The sequence below is a fragment of the Macaca mulatta genome, chromosome 3, assembly GCF_049350105.2.
Source record: "Macaca mulatta isolate MMU2019108-1 chromosome 3, T2T-MMU8v2.0, whole genome shotgun sequence".
Lineage (NCBI taxonomy): Eukaryota > Metazoa > Chordata > Mammalia > Primates > Cercopithecidae > Macaca > Macaca mulatta.
In genome coordinates, this window is record NC_133408.1 from 173,065,145 (window position 1) to 173,081,539 (window position 16,395).

Below are 16,395 nucleotides of genomic sequence, written 5' to 3' on the forward strand. Positions count from 1 at the left end.
AGTAAGGCAGCTTCTTGGCTGCAAACATGGGTTTTCCAGCCAAATGACTAATTCAAGGTTCCCTGGATGTTAAATTTAGATTCAGATAGTCTTATCTCACCTTAAATATTGAACATTTTTCACAGCTTGATGATGTAGCTTTACACTGTTGATGCTTCTTGCCTTCTGCAACTGTGACTGTTTCTTAACATGTGCCTCTTCTTAGCCTTCTGCCTTTTTTCATGGTAGCACTTGAAGATGAGATACCCAGGGATTGCTAAGTTAGTAGATGATCTGGAGAATAAGTAACATTTTACTTCTCTAGGAAGTCTGGTTTTAAAAACCGCTGGGTAATTGGATATGTGTTTAAGGAATTAACACTTTCTTCATCCTGATACTTTTCTGTTTTTTAAATGTAAAATATATTTTATTGCTATATTATTAAAGTTGGCTCTTAAAGTGTGTATCTTTCAGCTCGTAACTCTACTTCATGTTCTCATGTTTAGCTTTATAAGGTTACCTTTTTGAGAGCCTAGTTTTGGGTGAAATATTTTTTATAGTGGGCTTCTAAAATCAGGAGGTTATAATCTATAACACTTTTTTTCTTACCACCTCATCTGTAATCAGGCCTCTCTCCCATTCTGCTGGAGCCCACTTTTTCATTCCTTCATCAACAAATACTCATTTATTGCCTATCGTATGTTATTTTGCCAACTGGTGTCATGCCAAATATTGGAATACAGTAATAAATCAGAAACTCATAGCCATAGTGAGCTTGCAGTAGGGGGGAAGAGGAAAGGACTGCAGGGAAGGAGAGACTACTTTGAGGACAGTTTTAATAATCCTGGCAAAAGGCAGCATGGCCTGCATGAGCAAGGTAACTGTGACAATGGAGTGAAGGAGGCCTATTTGAGATAGAGTAAAGAGGTAGCAGTAAAGAGACTTGGTGATGCGTTGGGTATGAGGGAGGAGGGCAGGTAAGGATTTTTTGCTGGGGCAAGCATTGCCATTTACTGATGTAGAGAACATGAAGAAGTAGGTTTGGGGAAGAAATGATGAGTTCCATTTAAGTCATATTAAGTTTGAGGTCTATAGCTCAGGGGAGTAATCTGGCCAAGAGATATGTGTGAGAGTTGATAGCAGGTAGATAATTGAAGATTAGGGGCGAATGAGCTCAGCTAGAGAGAGTTTGAGGGTTGAGAAGAGTTGACCGCATTTAAGGAACAGGCTGAGGATGAGGTTCCTGAGAAGGAGCAACTGGAGAAGTGGCAGGAAAGCAGAAGAGTGGAGGGCTGTGGAGCCAGTGGAAGCCAGTGTTTCAAGAAGGCAAGGGTGGGCAGTAGAAACAAGTGCTGTGGCTGTTTGATTAAAGGGCAAAGTGGGTTTCTTGGATGGAGCAAAATAATTATTAGGGACTTTTAGCAACAGATGTTTTAGTCGAGTCCCAGGGGTGAAAACCTGTTTGTGGTGAGAAGGAAGAGGCGGTATAGACGGTTGGTTCTCTTTCTAGCCTTGGCTTCCCTAGCATCATAGAGTACTTACTTTGGCCTCTCTTCTAAAATAGTTTCCTTGCTTTCTAACACCCCTAAAAAGGGACATTCTCCAAAACTGTGTCCTTTGTTCTCTTCTTATCTCTGAACTTCAGTTTCCTTGTCTATAAAATGGGGATAAAGTAGTACCTTCCTCGTAGGGCTGTCCTAAGGATGAAATGAGATAATCCAAGTAAAGTGCTCAGAGTGTTGTGAATAATTAGGGAAGAGTGGCTATTATGAGCATAGGTCTCCTTTTTGTTGCTGTCATGATTTCATTGTCATTGTCACTGATACTTCATTTCAGTCTTACTGTCTTAGGGATCTCCTCCATTATGACACGTAGCTAACTACCTGCCCCTTGTAGAAGAAGGACCCCAGGTCATCATCTTTCATCCTAGACTTCTGCTCATATTGCCATCATGCATTGCTCATTCTTTTATTCATGAACTCATTTGCCCTCAAAATTTGACTGTTTTCTCCATTCTGGACATTGGTCCATGTGTTATAGGAGAGATGTGTTTACAAAGAACCGTAAAATAGGAATTCTGCCTTCACTGTCTGGCCCAGGAGGCCACGCATGCCTGTTTTGTCACTTCTCTCAGTTCATTGTAATTGTTTGTTTGGAGGGATTGTAGAATCACAGAGGAAAGAGAGAATTAGCTCTTACTCTATGGATTAGGCCTCTTTTGGTTATAAGTGCCAGAAATTGAAATCACCTAACTTAATCAAAGAGGAGCTTTTTATTAGAATGATACAGAATTACCATTGTGGAATATAAGCAGGACTTTACTAACCAAGCTGTAAGAAGGAGAGAGATGCGCTAGGCCTTAGGAACATCCAGAGTATCTCTTATCTCCTTTCCCTCTAGATGGTAAATGTTAAAGATACAGGAATTAATTCATTGTTACTTTTAATTTGCTGTTGTTTTAAGTGTTACATTCATATATATTTTTGCATGTAGCTCTCACAGTCAATTTCTGAGGAAGCTGAAATTTGGAGAAGTCTAGAGAGCTGGTATTCAAGTCCAGGTTTCTAACTGGCATTTATACCACATTGCCATCCAGGATTAATATTTTCTTTCACCAACTGTGATGCTGTATTGAGTATTACTACATACTGTTTTGTGACTTTAGAAATAACTTGGAGAGAGGGGTATGTGTGTTATTTTTTTCTGAAGGGTAGAAATCGCAATTAATTGAAATTAAAATCTCTAAGGTTCTTGGGCCTTTACTAATTCAATTCAGTTTAAGGAATCATGAGATAATTTCATGATCTTGCCACTCTTTTGTCTTTTTTAGATCAGTGGTGTTGATCCTAGCAGGATGTAAGCAACTGAGCTAGCTGCAACATAATGTTTTGTTTCTTTTATTTAATATTTTGTGGTGGGAGTGGGGCAGGGAATGATTTCAATGGGGCGTTGTGTTTTCATCCTCAGTGTGTCTCCAGCTAAAGGCAAACAGCTCTTTCTCAATCTTGTGGGCAGTCAGAGAGTGTATATAAATATTAACAACATATTTCAGTTTATTTCTGGTAGCTTTAAATTGGGCCAAGCTAGTGCAGATTTACATCCTGTTTATGTGAATGATTCCTAATGTCTTTTATTCTTTGCTGCATCAGGGGAGCGTTGTCTTCCTTTCTCCTTTTCTTTTTAAAGGAGTGTACATGCTGGTGAGGGACAACGTATGGTTGACTTTGGTTTCTTTTTCCTTATTAGTCATTCACTGCTTATCCCACTACTGAGTTCCACTCAATGATCCATTGAAACCCTTCTTGTCAAGGTCACTGGGGACCTTAAGTTGTAAATTTCTCTCTCTTAGCCTTACCATAGCCTTTGACTCTGCTGGTATTCTCTCCTCTTTTGTCCTCTGCAATGTTCCCTGGCTTCCTTCTTCCTCTTTAGTTACTTTCTAACCATCTTTTTAATGATACGCTTTCCTGGAGTGTTGGTCCTGGACCTCACTTGCTTTTCTTATTCTGCATATTATCCCCGAGTGATCTCATCTCCTCAAATATTTTTCACTTTTAAAATTTCCAGTATCATTCTCTCTGCTGAGCTTCAGACTTGCATATCTGACTACCTAAGGATATACACCTTAAACTTAACATATCCAGATAAAAACCCAACATCTCTCCTTCTAGATTTCTTTTTTTTTTTTTTTTTGGAGATGGAGTTTCGTTCTTGTTGCCCAGGCTGGAGTGCAATGGTGCAATCTTGGCTCACCCAGCCTTCGCCTCCTGGGTTCAAGCGATTCTCCTGCCTCAGCCTCCCGAGTAGCTGGGATTACAGGCATGCGCCACCACGCCCAGCTAATTTTGTATTTTTAGTAGAGACGGGGTTTCTCCATGTTGGTCCAGTTCCCGACCTCAGGTGATCCGCCACCTCGGCCTCCCAAAGTGCTGGGATTATAGGCGTGAGCCACCGCACCCGGCGTCCTTCCAGATTTCTGGTTTCACTTTAATTCTTTCTCCCCCCACCTCTCTCAAGCATAAACCAAAGAGTGTCTGAGGCAGGTCTCAACCATTTAGGAAGTTTATTTTACCAAGGTTAAGGACGTAGCCATGACATAGACTCAGGTCCTTATGAAATGTGCCCACACTGGTCAGGGCACAGCTTGTTTATTTTTATTTTGAATTTCATACATTTTAGGGAGACATGAGACATCAACCAATATATGTAAAATATACATTGGTTTCATCCCTAAAGGTGGGGCAAGTCGAAGCGAGGAGGGGCTTCCAGGTCATAGATAGAGACAAACAGTTGCATTCTTTTGAGTTTCTGATTAGCCTTTCCAAAGGAAGCAATCAGATACAAATTTATCTCAGTGACCAGAGACATGACGTTGAGTTCTGTCTGTTCTTTGTCCACAAGGAATTTCCGTGTGGACAAACCGTGAGGGAGGTATGTAGCTTTTAAAAAAAATCTTAGTAGCTATTTTTTTAAGGAATAGAACAGGAAGCAGGTTTGCCCTAAGCCGTTCCCAGCTTGACTTTTCCCTTTGTCTTAGTGATTTTGGGGTCCCAAGATTTATTTTGCTTTCACACAGGAAAGGTTAACCATTCTCCTCAGTGTTGCTCAAGCCAGAATTTCAGACAAAGGAAACCTGAACCTTCCCCTCTCTTTAGAATTGTACCATTACCTCAGCTAGTTCTATTTTCTAATTCGATTTTTCCAGCAGTGTTGTGAGTCTCTTAGAACAGTTATTAATTAATACTTTCGCTTTGCAGATGGGGATACTTGGAGAAGTTGGGAGAGTTTTTTCATAATGAAAGATGTAGGAAGTGTCAGTGCTGGGAAAGAATGGAAATCTGTTGTTTCTTACATGTTATTTAAGAAGGAGAAACAAACAAAAAACCAAGTGAGCTAAAAGAGAAAAGTTGATGTCCTCCTGGTAGTAAGAATGTAAAGGAATCAGCTTTCACAACACCTTGGTTTTTGAGATGCCAAGTTTCATTTTTCACTATTTTATGTATTTCCTCTTCACTGTTAGAGAGGTGTTGGATCTTCCCTCTCCCCACTCAGAGCCACAGCTGCTGTTCTTTGAACAGCTATATTGAGGTATAATTCACTGCTGCACAATTCACCTATTGAAAGTATACAATTCAGTGGTTTTTAGTACATTCATAGAGTTTTGCAACCGTCACCACTATCTGGTTCCAGCAAGTTTATGTCCTCCCTAAAACAAATCCCATATACTTTATCAGTCAGTTCCCACCCACCCCCAGCCTAAGTAACCACTAATATATTTTGTGTCTCTATAAATTTGCCTATCCTGAATATTTTATATTACCATAATCATATAATATATGGTCTTCTGTGACTTTTTTTCACTTACCATAGTAATTTCAAGGTTCATTCCGATTGTACCATGTATCAGTACTTTATTCCTTTTTATGGCCAAATAATATTCCATTGTATGAATATACTGCATTTTATTTACCCATTTATCAGTTGATGGATATTTGGATTGTTTCTACCTTTGCGTTTTTATGCATAACACTGCTAAGGACATTTGTGTACAAGATTTTATGTGCACGTATGTTTTCATTTCTCTTGGGTATAGAGCTAGGAATGGAATCACTGGCTCCATATGGTAACTATGCTTAATGTCCCGAGGAACTGCCAAAGTGTTTTCCGAAGCGGCTGCACCATTTTACATTCCCACTGGCACTGTATGAGAGTTCCAATTTTTCTGCATCCTTACTCATACTTTTATTGCTTTGCTTTTTGATTATAGCCATCCTAGTGGACTGAAGTTCTAGCTCATTGTGATTTTGATTTGCATGTCTCTGATGGCTAATGATGTTAAGCATCTTTTTGTTTGCTTATTGGCCATTCATATATATTCTTTGGAGCAATGGATATTTAAATCCTTTGTCCATTTTTAAGTTCAGTTGTCTTTTTATTACGAGTGTAAGATTTTAGATTTGTCTTTTATCAGATTAATGATTCACAGATATTTTCTCTCATTTTGTGTATTGCCTTTTTACTTTCTTGATGGTATCATTTGAAGCACAAACATTTTAAATTTTGGTGTGAGAGCTGTGGGTTTTATTAAATAACATGACACCATTGTGCTTTGGTAAGGTGGAAGAGAGCTTTCCTCCTGTTAAAATGGCTGGAGGTCTCAAAATAGGTAGAGCTGCAAGTGGAGTGTCACCACTTGTGATCTGTCTCCTAGCTACTATTACATTTCCTTTCCTTTCTCCCTATGTAGCCCGTCCTGTGGCTGTGATGGCCACACTATAGGAACAGGCCTGTTTTGGCTTTGAGCCTCCAGGAGTGGCAGAAGCTGGAACTGTGTCAGCATTTTATTAAGAGATGGCTATTTCCAAGATGTTAATAGATACTGTGAATCTCATCTTACACCTCTATTCTCTACTGGGTTTTTTTTCCCTAAATGTAGCACTGCTCCTGGCTGCTGAGCAGCTCTTGTCCTTGACTGACAGGCAAGGTATGCAGTTGTGGAACTCATCGGCTCTGCAGATAACCAGATAACAGCACCCCTAACAAGAGGAGCCACTTTTCCATTAAAACTTTGCTGCTGGTTCACAATCCTGTATCTAGAACTTCATGCCACTGGGACATTAGACACCAGTGTACCTCAGGCATCTGAATGTCATGGATCAATATGATTTCAAACCATGTTTTGAATACCCCAACATTTACGTTAACATACATTAAGTTTTAATTTTCTCCAGTAAGGACATTTGGCAACATAACTGCCATTCGTGGCAGAAAATAACTAAGATTTTCCTATCAAGAGAGTACAAAAGATGTAATGTTAAATAAATTTACCTTTGTGAAAAGTCCATATATTATTCATACTTTGCTATCCACCACTCAAAAACATACTAAGTCTGTAGATTCATATTTGAGAACCACAGTCTTACATACCTAGAATAAATCTTTGTTGGAAAAGGAGAACTTTCACTTAATCAGGTATTTACTGATTAAGTTACTGATCTGTATGATGCCAGATACCAGTTTTATACGGCTTATTTCCCTGCACCACATTAAGTGTTTCAGTTGGTATGTTTAGACACATGTTTCTGTATCTTGTATGTATCTCTGCTAATATTTGAGTAGTTCTTCAATAACACAGATGAGAAAGAAGAATTATTTTAGATATATGTGAGTATAAATATGAATTTGACCTTTAAAGGATTAAAAAGAATCATCAATCAAAAGGTAGAATGACTTCTATTTATAACTACAATGTGTAACGTCTGGATTATGTATGTATATTCTAGGCTGGGAGTACTACATAAATTCTATTGATTTTGTCTCATCCGAATTACAGTGTCAAATAGATATTATGGTTTTACCAGAAGATAGTTATGGGTTGTCACATTGGCACATTAATTACAATAATTGGGCAGTAAAGAAGCCATAGAATAGATAATGTGCTGTACGTTTTGATGAGATTGTAGTTATAACCCCTTATTTATGGTAATAAAACCTTGTTAATTGACACTGCTGACAAGCTCTTTTGCTTTCCTTTTCAACTTTCCAAGTTGGTTTATCAGTATATTTAGGAATTACAAGCTGAGAGCCACAAAATATACAATAAAGCTCACATTGCAATGTTTTCTGTACTTGTTCATCCTATACACGTTAAATTCATTCAACAGTATTTGCTAATTATTGTTCTAAGTGCTCCTAAGTATTCAGAGATGTATAAAGCAGTGCCTACTCTGAAAGATTAATAATGGAGAAGTGAGGTAAAATATCTATATATAAAGAAATATGACCGACATTTATTGAGCCACATATGTGAGGCTCACGTGATAAGTTCCTTAAAAGCAGGACAAAATAGTATACAGGTTCAGAGGAGGAAAAGATGATTCCAGGCCTATGTGATCATTGAAACTGTAAGTCTCAGTGGTAGAGTAATTACTTTGCATCTCTGACATAAATCTTTGTGCTATTTCTAAAGATACATCTACATTCTAGAACTGTAGTGAGAGGTAGGTGGCTAAATGTACTGACATGGAAATCAGCTTTTGTTCTAGGCCTAGCTGCACTGCAACCTTATTTTGTGTCCTTGAGTATATAAAACTGATGTAATAATATGTGTCCAGCATATCTCACTATGATGAATGAGATAATGTGGATGCCTGAGCTTCTCCCTGTGGTGAAAGTCAGATTGCTTGGCAGGTGTATATATTTTTTTCAGGCAACTCGGGCCATGCGTTTGGATTGTAGTAAGCGCAGCTTTCCCTGACTAAATGGATTAATATGCTTATCAAAGTGCCTAATTTATTGCTGGGGAATAGCATATTCTGTGTTACATCTGAGCTGTTGTCTGAAATGCGTGAATTCCTTGGAGAAGCTGCCTATATGAATACATAGTAGTAGTATTGTAATCAGTGAGCTACGTTAAAGAGGCAACATATGTTTATTGAGATGCTGTTGCTGGTTTAGGGGCTTTATAATTGGTTTTAAAATTCTTACATCATTTCCATTTTATAGCAGAGGAAACTGAGGCTTAGATAAGTTTTTAAGAGTTGCTTAAGAAAATACAGTTGTTTGAATTCACATCTGCTGAAATCTAACGTTTATGCTGTTTACATTGTAGAGTGAGAGTGCTACTTTAGTTTGATGTTTTTCTTGCAGGTCACTGTAAGCCATTTATCTACATGTATGTATGTGTCAATGTTATTTATTTGTTTATGTCACTAGGTTGCTTCTAGAACTGCTGGAGTTACTGTTTGACAAGTTTAATGCTGTAGCCACTGCACACTCTGTGGTCCTGGGATACCTGCAGGACACTGTAGTGACTCCACTGACTCAGCAGGAAGATATCAAACTGTATGACATGGCAGATGTATGGGTGAAAATCCAAGATGTTCTACAGGTAAGAGCCTTTTACAAAGGGTGTCGTCTTGATTCAGAGTAACAGTTTAGAATAACAACAGCAACAGCAACAACAAGCCACCTAAAACATTACCTTGAGAGTCATAAACAGGGTGAGAAAGTAATGCTTGCATTTGAATGTGATGTTGCTGATGGCATTAACTTCTACCATCTTCAAAAAACTTTTTAACAGGCTGTGTGCAGTAGCTCATGCCTGTAATCCCAGTACTTTGGGAGGCCACGGTGGGCGGATCACCTGAGGTCAGGAGCCTGAGACCAGCCTGGCCAACATGGTGAAACCTTGTCTCTACTAAAAATACAAAGATTAGCTGGGTGTGGTGGCGGGCACCTGTAATCCCAGTTACTCAGGAGGGTGAGGAAGGAGAATCGCTTGAACTTGGGAGGCAGAGGTTGCAGTGAGCCATTGTACCACTGCACTCCAGCCTGGGAAACAGAGTGAGACTCCATCTAAACAACAACAACAAAAAACCTTTTAACAGACTTCTTTTTTTTTTTTGGCAGACTTTAAAAACAGAAGCATATTCTCAATATGTATAGTATCTGTCTTTCTGTTGTAGTATACTTTACTTCACTGGAATTAGTCATATATTAAGGTAAAAAATATTAAAATGTTCTTAAGCATTATTTTATAAACATGTATATAGCTTAATTTTGTTGACTATTTCCTTAGAGTCAACTTGTGCATATATTGGGTTACATGACAGAACAAGAGCTTATTTTGAGAGATGAGAATAGATCTGTGAAGTATAAATGTATCACTTTGCTTGATTCGTTGAAGATTAAAGGAATGATATTACTCTCTGGTATGATGCTGCTGAAATGATATTTAGAAATTGTATTATATTTTTTCTCCATGTGTGAGCAAAATATATTTGATTTGGCCAGATGGAAATTAGAAATATAATTAAGAGTTAGCTGAAGCAAGTTTGACATAACTAAATAGAGGTAACTTATTAGATAGTATCTGCTAATATGAAAAAAATTAAGTATATGTAGGGAATTGGAAAACGTAATTGTGTAGGAATGAAATTACTTCCATGGCAAATAGGAGCCTTTGCAGAAAAAAGTAAATCATGAATGTAAATTATAGTCATTTTTTAGAATGTAGGCATGTTCTTGGTGGATTGCATGATTGATTCCTGGTTTCTCATTCGTTAGACAACTTTTGGTACAGTGTATATGCTTTACTGGTGGTTCAGTAGAAATAATATTGGTTGAAACTATATTCTCTAAGTTCTTTTTACTGCTTTGTCAGTTACCATGCCTGTAGTAGGTACTTGGTGAATATTTGTGTATTGAATAAAATATCTTTATGGGTTGGAGGCTGGTTATTTAACATTTTGCATGTTGATTTGCTCATCCGTCCTATGTAAATAATGTGTGCCTTTCATATCCCTGTTTAAGTATGAAATAAGATAATAGATTTTAAAGCTGGATTAGAAATAATTAGAATTAAGGACTTCTGTTTTTCTTCTTGATGAAGTTACCTTTTGCTGTAATTAGGTAGTCAGCACAGTCAACTGAGAAAAAAGAACATACTAGGTGAGCTCTGCCTTTATCCCTGCATCTTCTTCGTGAATACTTTCCAGACTCTTAGCCTGTTGGTCAGATATGAAGCTGTGTACACCACAAGGCTTGGCAGAAAACAGCTACTGTGGGACTGTGAGCTGAATGAAGATTTTAGAAGTTGGAAGCTTCTCAGCAGTGTTGGAGCTCAGACCAGCCAGTGTGGGGAGAGCTTGCTGAACATACTGTGCTTTCAGCTGTGACCTCAGAAAGGTCACACCTTATGAGTAGGGCCATTCTAGGAGTAGAAGACAGGCTACTATAGATCTCATACAACAAAGCCCCAAACCAAGCCTCTATTTCAGCATCTTGATCCACCTGTAGATTTATTGTCTGATAGAAGAAAACTCTCTCTAAAGTAAGACAACATAATTCAGTTTCTCAATAACAAAGCACCCGCAATGTCTGGCATAGAATTATTATGCTTGTTAAAAAGCAGGAAAATGTGACTCTTAACCAGAATGAAAAAGTTGATAGAAATAAATATCTAAAATGAAAAACCCACCAGGAGTGGCTCATGCCTGTAATCTCAGCACTTTGGGAGGCCAAGGTAGGCGGATCATTTGAGGTCAGGAGTTCAAGACCAGCCTGGCCAACATGGTGAAACCCTGTCTCTACTAAAAATACAAAAAAATTAGCCAGGCGTGGTGGCAGGCGCCTGTAATCCCAGCTACTCAGGAAGCTGAGGCAGGAGAATTGGTTGAACCCAGGAGGTGGAGGTTGCAGTGAGCCGAGATTGTGCCTCTGCACTCCAGCCTGGGTGACAGTGTGAGGCTCAATCTCAAATAAATAAATAAATAAATAAATAATAAAATGAAAAATTCACCAGATGGATTTAGCTGAGATAACATACTGTAGAAGAAAGGATCAGTGAATTTGAAGATAGATCAATGTAAACCATCCAAATCAAAGCACAGAGAAAAAACTGGACAAAAGAAAAATGAACAAAGCTATAATATCTTCAAGGATATTATGCAGCTTAACAATTATGTGGTTTATAGGTACAGAAGGAGAGAGGACAGAGAGATTGGGGTAGAAAAATATCAGGGGAAATAATGACTGAAAAGTTTTGAAATTTGTTGAGAAACATAAACGCACAGATGCAAGAAACGTAACAAATCCCAAGCAAGATAAACACAAAGAAAATCAACATACATGTACACATTATGAAAACCAAAGAAAATAATCTTAAAAATAGCCAGAGGAAGAAAAACATATTGCCTACAAGCAAACAGTGATGAAAATTATCAGTGACATCTCATCAGAAACAATGCAAGCCAGAAGTCAATGTATGTCATTCCAAAAGTGTTGAAAAGAAACAAAAATTGTCAATCTAGGATTTTGTATTGCCAAAAATATTCTTTAAAATGAAGCTGAAATAGAGACATTTTCAAATGAACTAAAACTTAAAGACTTTGTCACCACTAGACTTACACTTAAATAAACGTTATAGAAAGTTTTTCGGCCAGGCGCGGTGGCTCAGGCCTATAATCTCAGCACTTTGCGAGGCCGAGGCGGGTGGATCATGAGGTCAGGAGTCCAAGACCAGCCTGGCCAAGATGGTGAAACCCTGTCTCTACTAAAAATACAAAAAAATTAACCGGGTGTGGTGACTGGCACCTGTAATCCCAGCTACTTCGGAAGCTGAGGCAGAGAATTGCTTGAACCCGGGAGGCAGACGTTGCAGTGAGCCGCGATCGCGCCGCTGCACTCCAGCCTGGGCGGCAGGGCGAGACTCCATCTCAAAAAAAAAAAAACATTTTTCAAGCTGAAGGAAAATAATACCAGATGGTAACTTAGATCTACAGAAAAAAGTAAATAGGGCCAGAAATGGCGAATATGTAGACAAAAAAATAAAATGCTTCCTCCCTCCACATTTCTTGATTTATTTTTATTTAAAGAATTTTAAAAATTTCTGTCTAAGTCAAAAACAATCATGGTATATGTGGGTTTTATAATATATTTTGGAAGGCAGTATATGACAATAATTACACAAAAGATGGGAGTAAATGATACCATGCTGTTGTGAATTTCTTATATAATACATGAAGTGGTATAATGTTTAGGGTAGCCTATGATAAGTTCAGGATGCCTATTTCAATCCCTGGAGCAAACATTAAAATTCTGAGATAGATACATAGCTAAGAAGCCAGTAGAGGGGATAAAATTGAACAGTGAATATATTTTTGATTAATTCAGAGGAAAGGAAAGGAGGAAAAAGAACAAGGAAGAAAGAAACAATAAAAAAGCAAAGATAGGATGAATAGAACCCAAAAGCAAGGTGATAGACTTAGCACCAACCATATCAATAATTACATTAGATATAAATTGACAAGATACTCCAGTTGAAAGACAGAGATCATACTGGATTTAAAAAAACCAAGACCCAACCATGCTGTTTCAAGAGATGCATTTTATGGTATTTCATTACTTTAAAAAATTTTTAATTATTTTAAAATTGTAGAAAAGTTGTGAGAATAAGAATAGTACAAAGAGCCATATACCTCTTTGTTTGGATTCAGCTGTTCTTAACATTTTACCACTTTTTTCCTGTTTTCTCTGTGTATATATGGACACACACATGCATTTCTCTTTGAAAAATTGACAGCAAGTTATATACTCTACTGTCTATATTCTTGTTTTGTCAACGGACCCAGTAATGTTCTATACAGCAGTATTTTTGCCCCTCCATTAGAGAAACCAGTTTAGGATCAGGTATTTCATTTAGTTGTCTTTAAACTTGAATATTTATAGTCTTTTTTTTTTCTCTTTTATGATAGTGGTACTTTTGAAAAATATGTATCTCTCCCCTTTTAATGCAAGTTTGTCATTTTGGGTTTAAAAGATACACTTTAAACATAAGATTAAACATATGAGAATAGAAAGAGATATACCCTGAAATACTAATAAAAATAGCTAGTATTACACAAATACATCAGACATTATGAGAATATATAAATGTAATTATTTGTATTATAGTACTTAGACATTTAGAACTTGAATACATCAAGGCCTAGAAAGTATGTTATGGACTATGTAATTTTACTTATGGCAAGGTCATAAAATAGTTTCTGAATAACTTTTTATGACCCCCCTATCTTTGGCTTTTACTTATGTTCTAAACTGAAAACAATTATTAAATCTGTTAGAATCCTATTTAGAATACTACCATGAGGAATTAGCTGTGATTATGAACAAAGTAAGATATCATGTCTTCCCTAACTCTGCTTACTTTGTAATTGTCAGATGTATATAATTCCTGTACAACTGAAAACGAAACCCATTATTTCATGATAAAAATGATTGTAATGAACTAAGCAACTTTAAATTCCGTCAGAAATTAACAGGTGAAATTTACAGATTAAAAATAGGTATTTCTGTTTTATTAAATGAGTTATAGTTTCATACATATAGTTTAAAATGAGTGATTTGGGGATTCTGTCTTAAGTTATGGAATGAGTTAGTTGTTTATTTAAACAGCTTTATTGAAATATAATTTACATGCTCTAAAGTTTACCTATTTAAAGTATAGAGTTCAGTGGTTTTGTAGTATGTTTATGGAGTTGTACAACCATCACAATCATATCATTTTAGAACATTTTCATCTATGCCAAAATAAATCTTGTATCTATTAGCAGTCACTCCTCATATCCCACTTACCTCTAGGCCTAGCCTGGGGGTACCGATCTACTTTTTGGAAATGACTTATTTTTATCGTGGATCCATGATCTTTATTTTGTTATTTTTCTAAAATATGGATCCTTGGAAATTTTATAGTTTAAGAGAAAGTAGACAAGATGAATTTAAGACACTAAAAGAGGTATCAATTATGTGTTATATCTGTCAGAAACTTGTAGTCTCCAAATTAATTATACATTTGGCAGTGCTGTTGCTATTCCATGTTAATGCATACATGTACCAATGGCATAAGCTATTTGACAGAGAAGGAACATAGAACTGAAACTGTTCTAGTGAAAGGTGAGAGGTCTGACATAGAAATAACATTTCATTTCATGTATTTTGTTTAATTGCTCTGAGGCCAAGATATGGCAGTGTTCTTTGCATTTTTGCTTGCTTTCTGTTTCCCCATTTTTCTTCTCCTCTTTAACTATCTACTTTTCTGCCCTTTTTTCTTAAGCATGTTGTGGAAGAATGGCCTTAGTCATGACTTGAGTTAATCTGTTGTTGATTGTTTCTTAACTGTCTATTCTACTCATCTTTATTATTGTCCTATAAATTTGAGCACAGAGCATTTTTGAATAAGAGGTTCATATAAATATTTTAAATGGTAATTGCTATGCAATCAAAATTGTTATGTAACTTTTAAATTATTTTTAGGTTTCCATGTTTTCTAGTTCTCTCAGAATTCTTTCAGGTTATACAGTACTGAGTAATATTAGGCTATATACCTATCAATAACTGGATGGCCAATGGCACAGACACACAGATGGACTAATGCTGCTGAATGTAAGAAGAGTAGTAGATGTAATATGTAATGTTATTATTCTGAGACATGTTGAATGGCCCAAGAAAGGCTTTGGAGATTGATGATGAGTCGATCCTTGGAGGATTGGCAGAGGTAGAGGAGATGGGAAATGGCACTCCAGGTAGGTGGAAAGGCTAATGAGATAATATTTGCAAGCGGCAAAAAAGGAAAGAATAGACAAGGATATTCAGGGATAGGTAAGAAGAAGAGTGTAGCCTAACTGAAGGTTTACTTTGTGGATCTGACTATAAGCTTGGTTAGGTAGATTTGGGTGCAGGTTGTGAAAAGCTGTTAGGGTTATCTAAGTGGTTTGTGATTTATCTTTAGAGTAATAGTTTCTGAACCTGGTTACACATTTGACTTATCTAGGGATTGATTCTTAGCTCCATCCTATACCCTATGAATGACAGTTGCTGTGGATAAGGACTACATTCTGTTTTTTAGCACCTAAGGTGATTCTGATATATTTGTTTAGGATCTTGTATTTGGAAGTCATTGTGTTGGGTAAGTGATTCTCAATATATATCTCTTGGACCATCATCAGCATTATATGGGAACATATTAAAAAATGCAAATTTTTATCCCCACCTTTGATTGACTGAAACAAGAACTCTGGGGGCGGGACCTTCAGGTGATCCTTAGGCACACTCAAGTTTGAGGACCTTTGCTGTAGGTAATATGGGACCTTTGGAGATTTGTATTGGAATGTGATGAGATGAAGGAAGATTAGTGTAGTAGTAATGAAAAGGACTGAGTGAAAAGGACTGAGTAGAGAGGGTGGAGACTAAGGCAGGCAAACTATTTAGTAGGCAATGGAGAGTCTATGCATAAATTACTTGAGGTATTGTTTAATAGTGAAGTAAACAAGGCAGGCTTTGGTGTATGGTCAAGGAATACAAAGAAGGGAGAAGATTTCTAAACCTTTTCAGAGTCTTTTAGAAAATCTGTAAGATGATATGGTCCATCTGCCAGCCTAGTTTCCAGTATGACAGATATTTTAATGATGGTTTAGTGTTATATTATTGTGATCAACTATGTGCTGAGTACTGGGGAACAGAAAAAAATACATTGAACGCAGGAGAACCCTGGCTAGGAAATATTTAATGTTCACTTATATGGAGGGTTTAGGACGAAAATTTTTGGTTAAGTTTCTATGTACAATTTTACACATGGGGCCAATTTAGTTTTCATATACTTGTTGGAGGAATGTTCTTTAGGTTAGAAATCATTCCTGGAGAACAAAATAATTGAACAGAATACTAGAAGCCTTTAGTTAAGTATGTAACAGCATGAATGAAGGTGATGGGATATTATGATGAATAGAGTTATAAGTGTTTAGAGTTCAAATTTCTGCATTTCTTTGAATGGAAAACATTTCCTGCTGAAAAGTTGAAATGTTCCTTATATATTAAATTCTTTGTATAGTAAGTTAATTCTTGGAGGAGAGAATAATT

At 36.9% G+C, this 16,395-nt stretch overlaps 1 protein-coding gene across 9 annotated transcripts in view; it reads left to right on the top strand.

Moving 5' to 3' along the window:
- EXOC4 (exocyst complex component 4) overlaps positions 1–16,395 on the top strand; it is an 815,224-nt gene that overhangs the window by 113,754 nt on the left and 685,075 nt on the right. For all 9 annotated transcript variants that reach the window (XR_013415598.1, XR_013415599.1, XR_013415597.1 and 6 more), the window contains one exon: positions 8,695–8,869. Coding sequence is in view for 5 of the 9 variants with exons in the window: in XM_015134944.3 (XP_014990430.1) it covers positions 8,695–8,869 (175 nt within the window). In the remaining 4 variants the exon portion in view is untranslated. The remainder of the gene's footprint in view (positions 1–8,694; positions 8,870–16,395) is intronic.